The 14093-nt window shown below is 41.5% G+C and overlaps 1 protein-coding gene across 6 annotated transcripts in view; it reads right to left on the reverse strand.

Annotated features, from left to right (window-relative positions):
- Positions 1-14093, reverse strand: part of TBC1D32 (TBC1 domain family member 32) — a 170165-nt gene that overhangs the window by 56369 nt on the left and 99703 nt on the right. For all 6 annotated transcript variants that reach the window (XM_043542858.1, XM_043542859.1, XM_043542856.1 and 3 more), the window contains one exon: positions 12894-13019. In XM_043542858.1, the coding sequence (XP_043398793.1) occupies positions 12894-13019 (126 nt within the window). The remainder of the gene's footprint in view (positions 1-12893; positions 13020-14093) is intronic.

Here is a 14093-nt window from a genome sequence, read left to right on the forward strand (position 1 = left end):
AAGGTATAGCTGAGATTGCTACTATATAAATTAGGGGAAAACAGGAGGTAAGTTGGGATTCAAAAATAAGGAAAAAGGAACTTGGATTTAAGCTTGCTGGAAGGTCACCCCAATAAACATCAAATTGTTTTCACCTTTGGACTTCGGGTATTGTTGCTCTCTGTTCATGCGAGAAGGATCAGGGAACTGAGAGGGTGAAGGAATAAGCCCCCTAACAAAATCATACCTTTATAAAAATTAATGTAGACAGCACAAGCATATTTATTCTATGGGACTCATTAAAGCACAACCTTATGTTCATTTTTTGGGTACCTGAAAAAAAATTAGTTTAGAGACTGCATATTTTCTAGTCCAGAGCAGAGGAATTTGGATCCCTGAGGATGGCGAACTCTGCCAAACTGTTTCTTGTTCAGTATATTTTTCAAAAGAAATACTATTTTCAGAATTATCACATAAAAGCCCCTTCTGCTGCTGCCATAGTTCAGCCACTCTGTGATGCAGCATTTGCCATTGAAATTAGACATTTGTAAAAGCTTTCTTCTTTTTCCTCTTCTTGGATTCAGTATAGATTAACATGCTAATATTTATGTAGCAGCATGACCCCACTCTTGAAAAATATATGCATGTGTTTAACTTTACATTCTGAGAGTAACGCTACTGTTGTACTTAAGCCTTTGTATAATTGGGGCCACAATTAGCATAACATAATTAAAAACAAGAAAAAAATTACTGCTTAGACTAAGACATGGAAACTAAAGAGCTTCTCTTGGGAAAACTTGCAGTTCACTTGTAACAGTACATTTAAGATATGACTGTTCACATTCAGATCAATGAAATATGTCATGCTCGAATAATAAATTGGAGCAATGTCACAAGCTTAAAAGATTGCATAATTCACAAAATTTAAAGTCAATACAGAATATTTTAATTTGATCTTTTTTATTGGAAGGCATCCACATGCTTGACCCAACAGCCAAATACTTTAGTTCAGTGATTGAATTAATGGGAGAAGTGACAGTTCAACTGCTAAGCAGTTTTTTTTTTTTTTTTCAAATTCTAGAACAAAATTGATTTCAGCCATCTGTAAGTATTCATCTAAGTGCCCAGCAGGGGTCTGTGAAAACACAATCAAGTTTGTGAGAGAAAAAAAATACCTAAGTGGAGTGTATTAAAATAAACTTGGTTATGAAGTAAATTGAGGGCTTTCACAGGACAAGACATTTCTTTTGAGATATTATTTATGTAAAATGATAGGCTGTTCTAAGTTGCTGTAGTCTGTGTGCTTTATCACCTAAAAGTTTACTTTAGCTACTTATGCTGATGCTACTTTCAGTTGGGCTCTTTCTGGAATCCAGAGCTCTCTGGTTTTGGAAGTAAAAAATATTGCAGAGCAAAGTAAATCTTCATTAAAATGAAAATCAACTGAGTGATTGGTCATTTTTTTCAACCAGATCAAAAAGATAATCGTGCATACTCATGGCATACAAACTCAGGATTGCTAAAGTACTGCAAGTAATACAGTCTACTGCAAGACACAACCATTGTTCCATTGCTGTCCATCACGGTACTGTGCGTAGCACTATACCTGGACAGAAAGTTTTATACACTCCCTTCTCTAAATTCACTTCAAAACTCAATGTTTGTGGCTCTAGTTCACCTTCATAAACAAAAAAGGAAAAACAAATAATCCTAATAAATTTATCTACTCATAATATACATGCTGTGCAAACATCATACCAAGTCTCCCATAAAATATATTTTATTAAAAACCAAGCGTTCCCAAACCAACACAGTTAGCCGGAATTTTGCTGTTTCTGAAATAACCCCATTCAGATCTACTGCAATTGAACGAGAGCTTTTAGCACCTTGGGGTTAGCAGTACCTTCTTCAGTTAAAGTATTATTTTGTGGTAGTATTTTTGGGAATAATTAAATTGCTTTTCAGGTCATTCAGTTTCCATGGCCGTAATGCTCTCTTCCTGTACCATAACACTTCTTTATGCTTTTCCAGAATCCATGTGATATACAAACATGCTTTCATGGGTACTTTCTTGCTTAGCTATTCCCCATGCTGTTCAATGCAAATATATTTATTCAGTATACATCTTTTGGATTCATGTTAACAAAATACAATATTTGCTTTAAATTCTCAGTTGTCACTTTTGATATCTTTTCAATGATGTTATGGAAAATAATGCACATCAGCTTTTGACATTGGATATGGCAATACAAAGCACAAAAGAATAAATCTCTGTTCTTTCCTTTGGAAGCTCACTGTTTTAAACATCAAGTGTTCTGTTTTCAGATTAAAATTGTTTTTCTTCAAAATTGCCTGTTTCTTTTTATACTCAGTAGGATACACTGACAGTTTTCAACACTAATTTCATATAGCCCAAGCAAAGAGAGCAAACTAGTAAAAATGCTGCGTACAAATAAACTGATTACGCACACATTCCAATTTTATTCCAACTTTTAAGAAAAACTGCTTAGAAGGTTGGGAGGTCAATGTGAGAGATGCAAGAAAGTAGGTGTGAAAAAGTCAGCATATTTTTATGCTAGAAAAAAAATCTATTTTAAAATGTATTAGATTTCAATTTATCTTTATTATACTGACAGAAATTCATATAAAATACACTTACTGGTTTGAGTTGTGGACCTCCATTTGTTTATCCTTTCTACGGAGTGCTTGGGAAAGAAAAACCCTGACTCTCAGTGAACTACAGTCATCAAAAACTATAAACTCATTATACAGAGTTTATGAGAATGAAAAGCCCTGAGAATTTAGCAACTTTTGATCATTGCTGACTTGAGCCACATTAACACAAACTAATACTGGAAAGTTCCTTATTTCATAATCTTTACACTGAATCTCTTCCTTTACAGATTACTTACTAAGTTTTCTGTTACTTTGGCACTAAAGCCCCTAGATTACTTTACCTTATAAGTAAAGGTGAAATTCTGGTACCCTGGGTTGCAGTCTCTCTGTAAAGGGAACACATATCGGGTTTCCTCTAAGCTTTCTTATGTTTGTTAGTTATATTGACCACCTTTCTAAAGTATGACATACTTTGAAAAGTGAGTTTCTGAAAATGCCACCTTTTTACTCAACAGTTCTGTTCCTCTGTGAGTTGTATCTCTTCCTACTTTAGTGGCAAAAATGTTTATACTCCTCTTTAATCTCATCAGCACTAAAGAGGCAACTCAGTTAAGACAGAATGAGGTGGATTCCACTCCTTTTTGTGCATTACCAACACTGATGTTTACATTCCCATCAACTCTCATTCATCAGCCTTCTGAGTTCCTAATATTTCCATGGTGGAGAGAGATTTCATCAGGTTAGAGGCTTTCTTCCATAGCTTCACCAGGCCATTGTCTAACAAGCCCTGGCAATCTACAGCTTTGTGGACTGCAACCATGGCTTGGTAAAAATGACACCAAAAAAATCCCAATGCGGAAGGTCACAGTTTTGGGTGCACCACCATGAGAACAGCCTGCCTTCTCTCCAGCCATCATTATTTCCAACAACAACCTTTTGTGCTGAAGGTAGGAGAGACAGCCAATGACCTGGTCAGGGTGGACGTATTTTTTTCAATAGCAAATGCTAATTTATGGCCAGAGGAACACCTCAATGCTGAAGCTTGAAGAATTTGTAGCCTAGTGTGACTTAGCTAAATTGATGAGCACATATTGCATCTGGAATCACTGTCTCCAACCCAAGAATATGAATGAACAATAGGAACACCATTACCATCAACTTCCAAATATTAGCGCTCAGTGTGTTGAGCAGCTTACATTTGACAAAGACCTTGACTTCAAACAAGGAAGTGTGGAACATTTCCATGACAAAGCTGCTCCATTACTATTCCCAGAGGGAAAGTGGGGTTTGGTGGTGACACTGACTTACAGGTGATCAGGTGTCGGGGCTGACTCCTACTTCTGTTTCAAGGATTTATCCTTCAAAATATTCTGGGGCAGCTTCATGCTGGACATAGTGGAAACTGCTTGGGGTGTCCTGAAAAGGGATTGGAGACATTTATCATTCTTCCATGAAGCTCAGGATCACATCTGGAAGCGAACCTGGCATCCTTTGACTTTGTGGTCAATTCCCAGATGATAATGTAACTGATTTTGTGGTCAGTCATTGGCATAGTCTACTGCCAAACACAGGCACCAAAGGCACTAAGGCAGGCTATCACAGTTACAGGATGAGCTGCACTTTAGATCTCTTCTCAGATGCACTTGCCAGGTGACAGGCTTGGCTTCCTTCACCTCTTTTAAGGGTCGAAGCCACTCTTAGACCGGATCTCTCAGTTGCATCTCCCAGTTTCCCAAATGCGGCTCCTCTGGCAGGTACATTTGACCTTGGTTCCCCACAAGATTTCCCTTTTGGTGACCAGCAGCTGATTAAAGTGACTCAAAATAGATTCAAACAAACAAACAAAACTTGTTTCATCACCCAAAGGAACCACAAACCTGGGTCTTACCTAAGCCTTATTCTTTCCTTGCAAGTTTTGTAAGTTCCAATTAGCTAAGCCACTCCTATATCTGGACTGGGATATTGTTTCCTCAGCTTCCTTGAAGTTCTTTATCTAGAAATGGATTATCACTGACAATTGTTTAATTTCCTGCTTCTTTCCTAACAGTCCCTTATTAAACTGAACCAGTTCATTCACACATTTCAATAACCTAAAATGGCTATTGTAGTGGGGCACCTGCCCCACTCCAGTAAAACAGAGGTTAAAAGCAGTCAAGCTAGGCTGATTGGGGAAGCAGCTACAGCTGTGGCCAGCTTAATTAAGGCCCAGCTGGCCCTGATAAGAGGGCTGTGGGCCAGAAGCTGGAGGAGTCTCACTCTAGCCCTGGAGTGGGAAGAGCTAGCTGCCTGGGAACAAGGTACCTGAAGTGTAGCAGTGCTGGGGAAGGGCAAAGGAGCTGGGGAGCTCCAGCCTGGTAAACTCCCAGGCTGCAGGCCTTGTTGAAGGCCTATCAAAGGTACTGGGTCAACAGAGGTACAGACTGGGACAGGCAAAGGCAGCAGGTCCTAACCCCTTGCCAATGATGAACGGCCATTATAGACTGCAGTCTGCCCCAGTGAGCGGGGGCTAGATGATGACTGGCAGGAGCCACTGAAGCAAGGTGGGTTTAGAAGGTTGGGAGGTTCCCTGGGAGGGGAGACCCAGATCGTGTGGGGGTACTGCTGGGGCAGAACACTGACGTAAAGGGCACTGGGGTCTGGGAGGGACACGGGGCCAGCAGCAGGTGAGACACCGCCCAGCAGAGGGCGCTCCGTACGCTGGAAAAGAGCTAATTCCCAGATGACCAGCAGGAGGCGCCGCACCGGTGAGTCCTCGTCTCACTATATTATGCGTGATTACCTTAATAATTAGATCACATATTCATAAAATTATTAGAAATTATAAACCCATGTTCTTCACACAGGCACTGGAAAACACTCATATCAGAAGTGCAAGACAGATGTGGGAACTCCTTGAAACACTGGTATCAAAACATCATAAAGAGTCAGAAAAAAGAGCCTGGTCCCAACACTGAAAATGATCACAGCTAGTGCACCGAGGAAGGTATCGGAGTTAACAAAACTGGAGGAAGAAGATGATTAAGACGGGTATAGATGCAACAGAGCACTGAAAACACAGGTACCAAAGCACAGGAAGAACTGAATGACCTTGAAGACTGAAGTAATGAAAAGGGGATGAAATTTAATAGTAGTGCAAGGTCATCCGCTAAGGATCTCATAATACGAATTTCTGCTATAAGACAGGGGCTCATCAGATGGAAGTTACTGAGGAGGATAGAGACCTGGCTGTGTCGGTTGATCACAGCATGACTATGAGCTACTGTAATGTGGCTGCGAAAAAGGCAAATGTAATCCTAGGATATATCAGGTGAGGCATTTCCTGTAGAGACAAAGTAGTATTAATGCCATAGTACAAGGCACTGGTAAAACCTCATCTGGAATACTGTGTACAATTCTGGTCATCCACGTTCAAAAAAGATTAATTCAAATTGGATAACTGCAGAGAAGAGGATGATCAGGAGGATTTATTTTATTACACTAAAAAGAGGTTGTTTTGGCTTAGGAAAACGAAGGCAGAGAGGGGATATGCTTGCTCTCTATAAATACATCAGGCTGATAAACATCAGGGAGGATCAAGAGAGAGGTATTTAATCTAAAGGACAATTCTGGCACAAGAACAAGGAGTCGTGGGGGCAAACAACTTAATTTTTTAAAGAGAGAACTGAACAAATTTATGAGTGCAATCATATAACCATGTTGCTTGTAATGGTGAGGGAAGGGCTCAGCAGTCCTGGGAGTCCCTTCCGGTTCATGTCAGATGTTTCTAAAATCTTATGCTTCAGGGGTTCAGTCGGTCACCTGCAGGGGTAAATCTGATGGTTCTCAGGGCGCCCAGAACTGAGAATCACCTTGTTACCTCCCTGCCTCCAGACCAAGAGATTTGATGGTGCTTAACTGAGTGTTTGCTCCCTGAGGTCTGTTACCCAAACAATCTCCTCTGAGCTATGCTAGCCCTTACTTTGCCTTGCAAGTTAACAAACGGTGCACCCCAGTTCCCTAGTCCCTGTGGAGCATTCCCCCTGTAGTGTTCAGCCCATTATGCACTGATCACACATAGTAAAAGCAGGTTTGCTGTTCCCAAAGGAACAGTGTACTTACCAGCTTGAACGAATCAACCTAGGATCAGCTCTTTGTATAATACCAGAGCATTGAGTTATAGTTATAGTGAAAACAATCATAAGTTTATTATCAAAGATTAAGATTTAAGAGATAGTGAGTAAGGATAATAGAAACAGAAGGGTTGCATATAAAACAAAATCATAAGATTCTTAGATAATAAACTTAAGCTACTTTAGACAGATGGTTAGCTTGCAGCATTTTCAAGCAGGGCTGGTTGGCATGCCCTTTTCGTAAATGTAAACCTGTTATCCATTTACTTACTTAGTGCAGAACAAGGTGCTTTTTTGTCTTCCTCTTAAATTCCCCAAAGTTCACTGTCTGCCTCATGAGACAGGGCAACCCCGTTTTGTTCAATTTCATGCGTCTTGTCTCCCTATTGACTTCCCACACTCCTGTTGACTTCCCATGTAAATGGGGCTTCACTGTGCTGGCTTACAATGCTTAATTTACATTTTGACAGATACACATCTTACCTCCTTTCTGGAAGAAAGCTATTTTTCTCTTTGGTTGGTGATAGACTTTAAATCATTTTTTAGTACATATACACAACTCCTTAAATATTATTTGTACATGCAGCTTGTTACGATTATGAGGATCAGTATGACAAAAGCTTTTATTAGAGACTTCACATGACAGAGCCTGTAATAGTGAGCTGTAGCTCACGAAAGCTTATGTTCAAATAAATTTGTTAGTTTCTAAGGTGCCACAAGTCCTCCTTTTCTTTTTGTAACAGGGCAGTCTGACCAAGCGGTCAGAGCCTAGAGTAGAATCAGGGTCATGGTTGGGAGTCGCACCAAATTGAAAACCAGAGTCAGAAGCCACACCAAGTGTCAGAGCCAGAGTCATGCTAAGGATTAAGCTGTAGTCAGACTCAAAAGTCACATCAAAGGTCAAGGATGGAGACAGCTGCAGGGGTCAAGGAAAGAAACAAAGAGCAGGGCATGGTAGGAGAGGAGATGAGGGGTGGTGAAAGGAACAAGGAGTAGAAGCAAAGCCAAGAAGCAAGAACTTGGTCTCAGAGAGCTCAGTGGTAAGAGACCTAGCAACTAGTTGATCAGACAAAGGGTGGGATAGGAATAAGAAGATTTATGCCAAGTGGGGTCCAAGCAGTCTGCTTCTAGTCACTCGATCCCACTGATTCAGCAGGTGCAGCCTCTGGTAGTGAGGTCTCAGTTGCAGTTCCCTCATCTGACCTTGCAATGTTATGGCACAGAGGGTAAGGCTCTTACTCAGTAACCTTGTACGCCTGGGTTCAAGACCTAAGGAGTCTGACAACATCATTTATGGGCAAATACCATGGAAGTGGTATGTCAGGTACAGTGAATTTGTCAGGCCCATTAGGAGTTGCTGTTGATGTTAGGAGTTGTTGACCTACTAAGTGTGCTATGTAATCTATCACTTAATTCAGCCTCTGCACCAGATGACTGGAGGATAGCTAACACCACCAATTTTTAAAAATGTCTCCAGAGGCAATCTTGGGAATTACAGGCTGGTAAACCTAACCTCAGTACCAGGCAAATTGATTGAAACTACAGTCAAGAACAAAATTATCAGACACACAGATGACCACAACTTGCTTGGGAAGAGTCAACATGGCTTTTGTAAAGGGAAATCATGCCTCACAACTCTATTAGAATTCTTGGAGGGGGCCAACAAACACGTAGACAAGGGTGATCCAGTGGATATAGGGTAATGGATTTTCAGGAAGCCTTTGACAAGGTCCCTCACCAAAGGCTCTTTAGCAAAGTAAGAAGCCAGAAGATAAGAGGAAAGGTCCTCTCATGGATCAGTAACAGGTTAAAAGACAGAAAAGAAAGGGTAGGAATAAATGATAACTTTTCACAATGTAGAGAGAGAAACAGTCAGGTCCCTCAGGGATCTGTACTAGGACCAGTGCTGTTCTGGAAAAAAGGGGTCAACAGTGAGATGGCAAAGTTTACAGACCACACAAAACTACTCAAGATAGTTAAGTCCAAAGAAGACTGTGAAGAGGATCTCACAAAACTGGGAGACTGGGCAAGAAAATGGCAGATCCAATTCAATGTTGATGAATGCAAAGCAGTGCACTTTGGAAAACATAATCCCAACTACACATACAAAATTATGGAGTCTAAATTAGCTCTTATCATTCAATAAAGAGATCTTCGAGACATTGTGGATAGTTCTCTGACACCATCCACACAATATGCAGCTGCAGTCAAAAAGCTAACTATGTTGGGAACCATTAAGAACAGGATAGATAATAAGACAATAAATATCATAATGCCACTAAATAAATCCAAAGGTACTCCTACACCTTGATTACTGCATATAATTTGTGGTCGCCCCATCTCAGAAAAGTTATATTAGAATTGGAAAAGGTACAGAGAAGGGCAATAAAAATGATTAGGGCTATGGAACAGATTCCATGTGACCAAAAAAAAGACTGGGACTGCTCAGCTTGGAAAAGAGACAACTGAGCGGGATATGATAGAGGTCTATAAAATCATGAATGGTGTGGAGAAAGTGAATAAGGAAATGTTATTTACCACTTCACATAACACAAGAATCAGGGGTCACCTGATGAAATTAATAGGCAGCAGGTTTACAACAAACAAAAGGAAATACTTCTTCAAACAGTCTATCTGTGGAATTCATTGCCACTGGATGTTGTGAAGGCCAAAAGTATAACTGGGTTAAAAAAAGAATCAGATAAGTGCACGGAGGATAGGTCCATCAATGGCTATTAGCCAAGATGGTCAAGAATGCAACCCCATGCTCTAGGTGTCCCTAAACCTCTGACTGCCAGATGCTGAGACTGGATAAAAGGATAGTTCATTTGATAATTGCCCTGTTCTGTTAAGTCCCTGTGACATTCCCCTAGTGTTATCTGGACTGGTGATCTGCTAGGTCACTCCAATCCCCAACTCTGGGAGCCAGCCTTACCCAGCTCTGCTGTGAGAATCCCCACTTCTGGGCTGTTCATGCACAGCCTCTAGCATGTAAGCTGCTCCTTGCATTGTACAACCGAATGACACTAGCCAATATCTCTGGTCCCAGACACAACCCTAGGAACCTTCGTCTTTCAATGTCCAGTTATGCCCGCTGGATGCTGCAAGCTTATATGAGTTCATCAATTTAACAAAGAAATTGATATGTACCAGACTTGTTATCCCAAGGGGAGTCTGACACACTTCAAACCAAACACACTGCTTCAGGTAGAACAAACAAACAAATCTGTTAACTACAAAAATAGATTTTAAGTGATTATAAGTCAAAGCACAACAAGTTAGATTTGGTCAAATGAAATAAAAGCAAAACGCATTCTAAGCTGATTTTAACACTTTCAGTGCCCTTACAAATTTAGAAGCTTCTCACCACAGGCTGGCTGGTTGCCCTTCAGCCAGGCTCTCCCCTTTGATCAGCACTTCAGTCACTTAGTGGTGATGTCTGTAGATGGAGGTGGAAGAGAGTGGAAGAGCATGGCAAATGTCTCTCCCTCTTATCATTTTGTTTTTTCCCTCTTGGCTTTGCCCGCCCCCACCCCCCCCGGGTCAGGTGAGCATTAACTCATCCTAATCCCTGACTGACCAAGGGAAGGGGGGTGACTCACTCGAGAGTCCAACAGATCCCTTTTTGCTGCCAAGGCCAGTGTCCTTTGTTCCTGTGAGGCTGGGCTGGGTTTGTCCCATAAATGCCCTGATGAGGTGCGAACTGCTCCTCTGTTCCTGGAGAGTTTTGCCTGGGCTTTTTTTAAGCCATGGGGACACATTTTCAGCCTCATAACTATATACATGAAATTACAACCTATAACATCAATGCTCACTGCATCATGAGCCTTCTGAAGACATCTGACATGACAAACTTTGCATTGGATATCACACAATCATTTTATAAGGATGAATATGGGAGTGCAGGGTGTTCCCCCAAGGCACAAAGTGTCACATTCCCTCTGACGCATTTGGCATTGGCCACTGCTCCAAGACAGGGTACCGGGCTAGATGGACCATTGGTCTGACCCAGTATAGCCACTCTTCTGTTCTTACACAACAGTGAATCCTTTTCTAGTTGACACTGAAGGGTTTTTATGGTCATACCTCCCTTCTTACAATGATGCAGGAGGGTCAGCCACTGGCTGATCCTTAGGTGTTGAGTCATAATTCCCTTATCTGAACAGGGTGTCTGCCACCATATTTTCTCTTCCCTTAATAGGCACAATTTCCATGTCATATTCTTGGACAGTGATGTTCTCAGGTAGCAGTTTGGAACTGTTACCTTTTGTTGATGCATAGGTGCCGATTTCCCCTCTTTCATGTGGGTGCTCGACCCCGCCTCTGCCCCTGGCTCTGCCCCCACTCCACCCCTTCCATGAGGCCCTGGCCCTGCCCCGCCTCTTCCCAGTCCTTCCCCGCACAAATTCCAATCCCTTCTCCAAAGTCCCCACCCCAACTCCGCCCCCTCCCTGCCAATAGTCCAACTCCTTCCCCTAATCCCCGCCCCAGCCCCACCTCTTCCCGGCCTCCTTCCCTGAGCGCGCCATGTTCCCGCTCCCCGTGCCCCACCGAGCATGCTAACGTTGCTAAACAACGGTTTGGCGGCGGCTGGGTAGGAAATTCTGGGAGGTAGGTGGAGGAGTGGGGACGTGGCAAGCTCAGGGGGGGAAGAGGAGGTGGGGCAGGGGGAGCTTGGTTGCTGGTGGGTGCAGAGCACCCACTAATTTTTCCCCCATGGGTGCTCCAGCCCTGGAGCACCCACGGAGTCTGCACCTATGGTTTGATGTATCCCCATCAACAGAGAATGGTTTATCAGGACCCTACTTCTTTTTTTTTTTTAAATAGATGGAGCTTTAACATTTTGACTACCCATACAAATCTAATTAAATGCCTGGAAAGAAACAGACCTCCAGTATATGCATTTTCTAGTTATCAATTCTTTACCAGCAGTTTCTGGGTTAACACTTCACATATCTCATTGCCCTCTAGTGATATGTCACTGTAGCATTTAGCCATCAAATCAATGAGAGGTGCAATCTTAGAATCCTCCTCAGCACATCACATTGACAATGGCTTGTCTATTGTGATAGGCTTTCAACACGTTTATATGCACAGCCTTTGAAGCAGCCTTGCTATGGGGCCTCTGCACATCATAAGTAACCTCATTAACCCTTTCCAAAATTTCATAAGGTCCCTCTCATGAGTTCTGCATTTTGTGCCCTTTTAACAGTGAGTAACATCAGTACCAAGTCCCCCACATCAAATGAGCATTTACATGCACTGTGGTCATACACCATGCTTTCTGTGCTGCTTGGCTTTTAGTGAGGTTCATTTTAATCATCTCCATCACAGACTTTAAATCCTTCTTAAACCTCTGAACACATTCAGCAGCTGGTCCCCCTTTAGCCTCAGTACCACCACTGCCAGAAGTCTATGATGAAATCCAAGAGACTTTTGACCTTCCTCCCACACAGGACATCAAATGGGAGTCCTTGTGGACTCTTGGGGTACTTCCCGCTAAGCTAGTAACAGCCACTTGCCCTCTTGGTTGCATTTGTTCCCAGCAGAGTTTTTAGAGTCCCATAAAACCTTTCAACTGAGCCATCTGTCTCTGGGTAATATGGAGTAGATCCACATATTTACCCCACATATTCTCCATAATTCAGTAAATAACGGGGAGATGAAATCTGATCCATAATCTGATAAGGTCTCCTTTGGAAAATCTACTCAGCTGAAAATAGTGCCATCTTCTATATTAGACAGAGCAACTCCCTCTGGGTATCTGTGGGATACACCAAAAATGCTATGTGTAATAGTAATAAAAATGGTACTGAGTGCATTAGTCCACCAGTATTTCCAGTGCTGCAGCATCTTTCCCTGATGTTCTACTTTAAGTTGTGACAAAGTGGTAGCCTTTATATCTGAATGTTAATGTATGACAATGCTAACCTGAGATCACAAGCGAAATACCAATCCCTGTTCTTCCTAAACAGTGTTGTTAAAAGAAATGAAACTTTTCTCATCCATTTGGTCCTTTTCTAAAATGTATTGGCTGAACCTTGAGAAACAGTAATTTGCTGATAGTAAGGGAAAAAAAATAACCAGGGTCAATGCATAATTAGATACGGTAAAAGCAATTCAGTACTCAGTGAAAATGTGAAAAACAGTTGTTTACCAGTGCCTAATGGGAAAAAAATATATACTCACTGGTTCCATTGATGACATCAGGTTTGGCTTTCATGATTTTGCAAAACTGTCTTCTACAGTTTTCAATCCATACTAGCTGTTTATCTGGATTTTTTAAGGATGCCAACAGCTTGTTGAGATCACTATCTAAAATAAAAATGAAACACACATTGTGTTTTTTATAACACAAATCAGCTTTATCATAGCAACATTTTTTAAAATAAATAGTAAAAAAGCTACAAGCTACAGATAGGCCTGAGGGCTACTGCTCCTTAGCTTCACAGGGAATGAGTAGACACTAGTACTGTTCAGAGAGGAACAGGAAACTCAGCTGACTCCTCCATCTCTTTGCTATCATCTTAGCCAGTGTTTGAGCAGCCCTCAAATGCTCTCATGAAAAGAAGATTGTTCAGCACTCCATAAATAACAATCATGTATATCCCAGGCTGGCTGTTCACCATCACATGGGGGAAGTAACTAATCCAACTGTGGAGATAGGAAGCAGGATTTTTTGTGCTTTATCCCAGGTCTTTATACCCACCACATCTGATGGGGGACTCTGGGTCATGTCTCACCTCCAGAATTCCCACGCCACCTCCTACTGAGAATGGGGAAGTGCCTTGATATTGGCATTCATCAGTGCTCCATGTGGCTGCACTTTGTATATTTCTGACAAGTTATTAGTACATGACCTCTCTCTCCTTCCCAGCAGCAACACTGCTACCACAGTTAGGTATCTGTAGTCCAGTAGGCCTGAAATGCCTACCTAAAGAACAGGAACTGAATAGATATTCTAATCTACAGCAGCACTACAAACCCCAACATTCAAAAATCAAAAGTCATTTCCCAAAGAATAATAAGGTTGGCTTAAAACTCACGAGGTTTATATTAATTAATTATTATTATTATTTGGGGTTATTTTTATTTGCCTTCTGTGTTTTTCTGAGTCTTTTACATGCAGTTGGATCACATTTTCAAATCTTTTTGCACAGCCATGAAGGCTAGAAAAGAGAGAAAGAAAATCACAGAACTGCGTGATTCTAGGACCGGGAGTTTAAAGAAAAACACCAAATATTGTCAGACTTATGCTATAATTATGAGAGTTGGCAGCACTGATATTGGTTTGTGGAACACTTAACAGTACAACAAGATGAAGCATGTGAGGTGGCACAGGCTGCAATGCCTGAGTTAAGATGGACTGTCATTTGCTATTATAAAACC

The sequence above is a fragment of the Chelonia mydas genome, chromosome 3, assembly GCF_015237465.2.
Source record: "Chelonia mydas isolate rCheMyd1 chromosome 3, rCheMyd1.pri.v2, whole genome shotgun sequence".
NCBI lineage: Eukaryota > Metazoa > Chordata > Testudines > Cheloniidae > Chelonia > Chelonia mydas.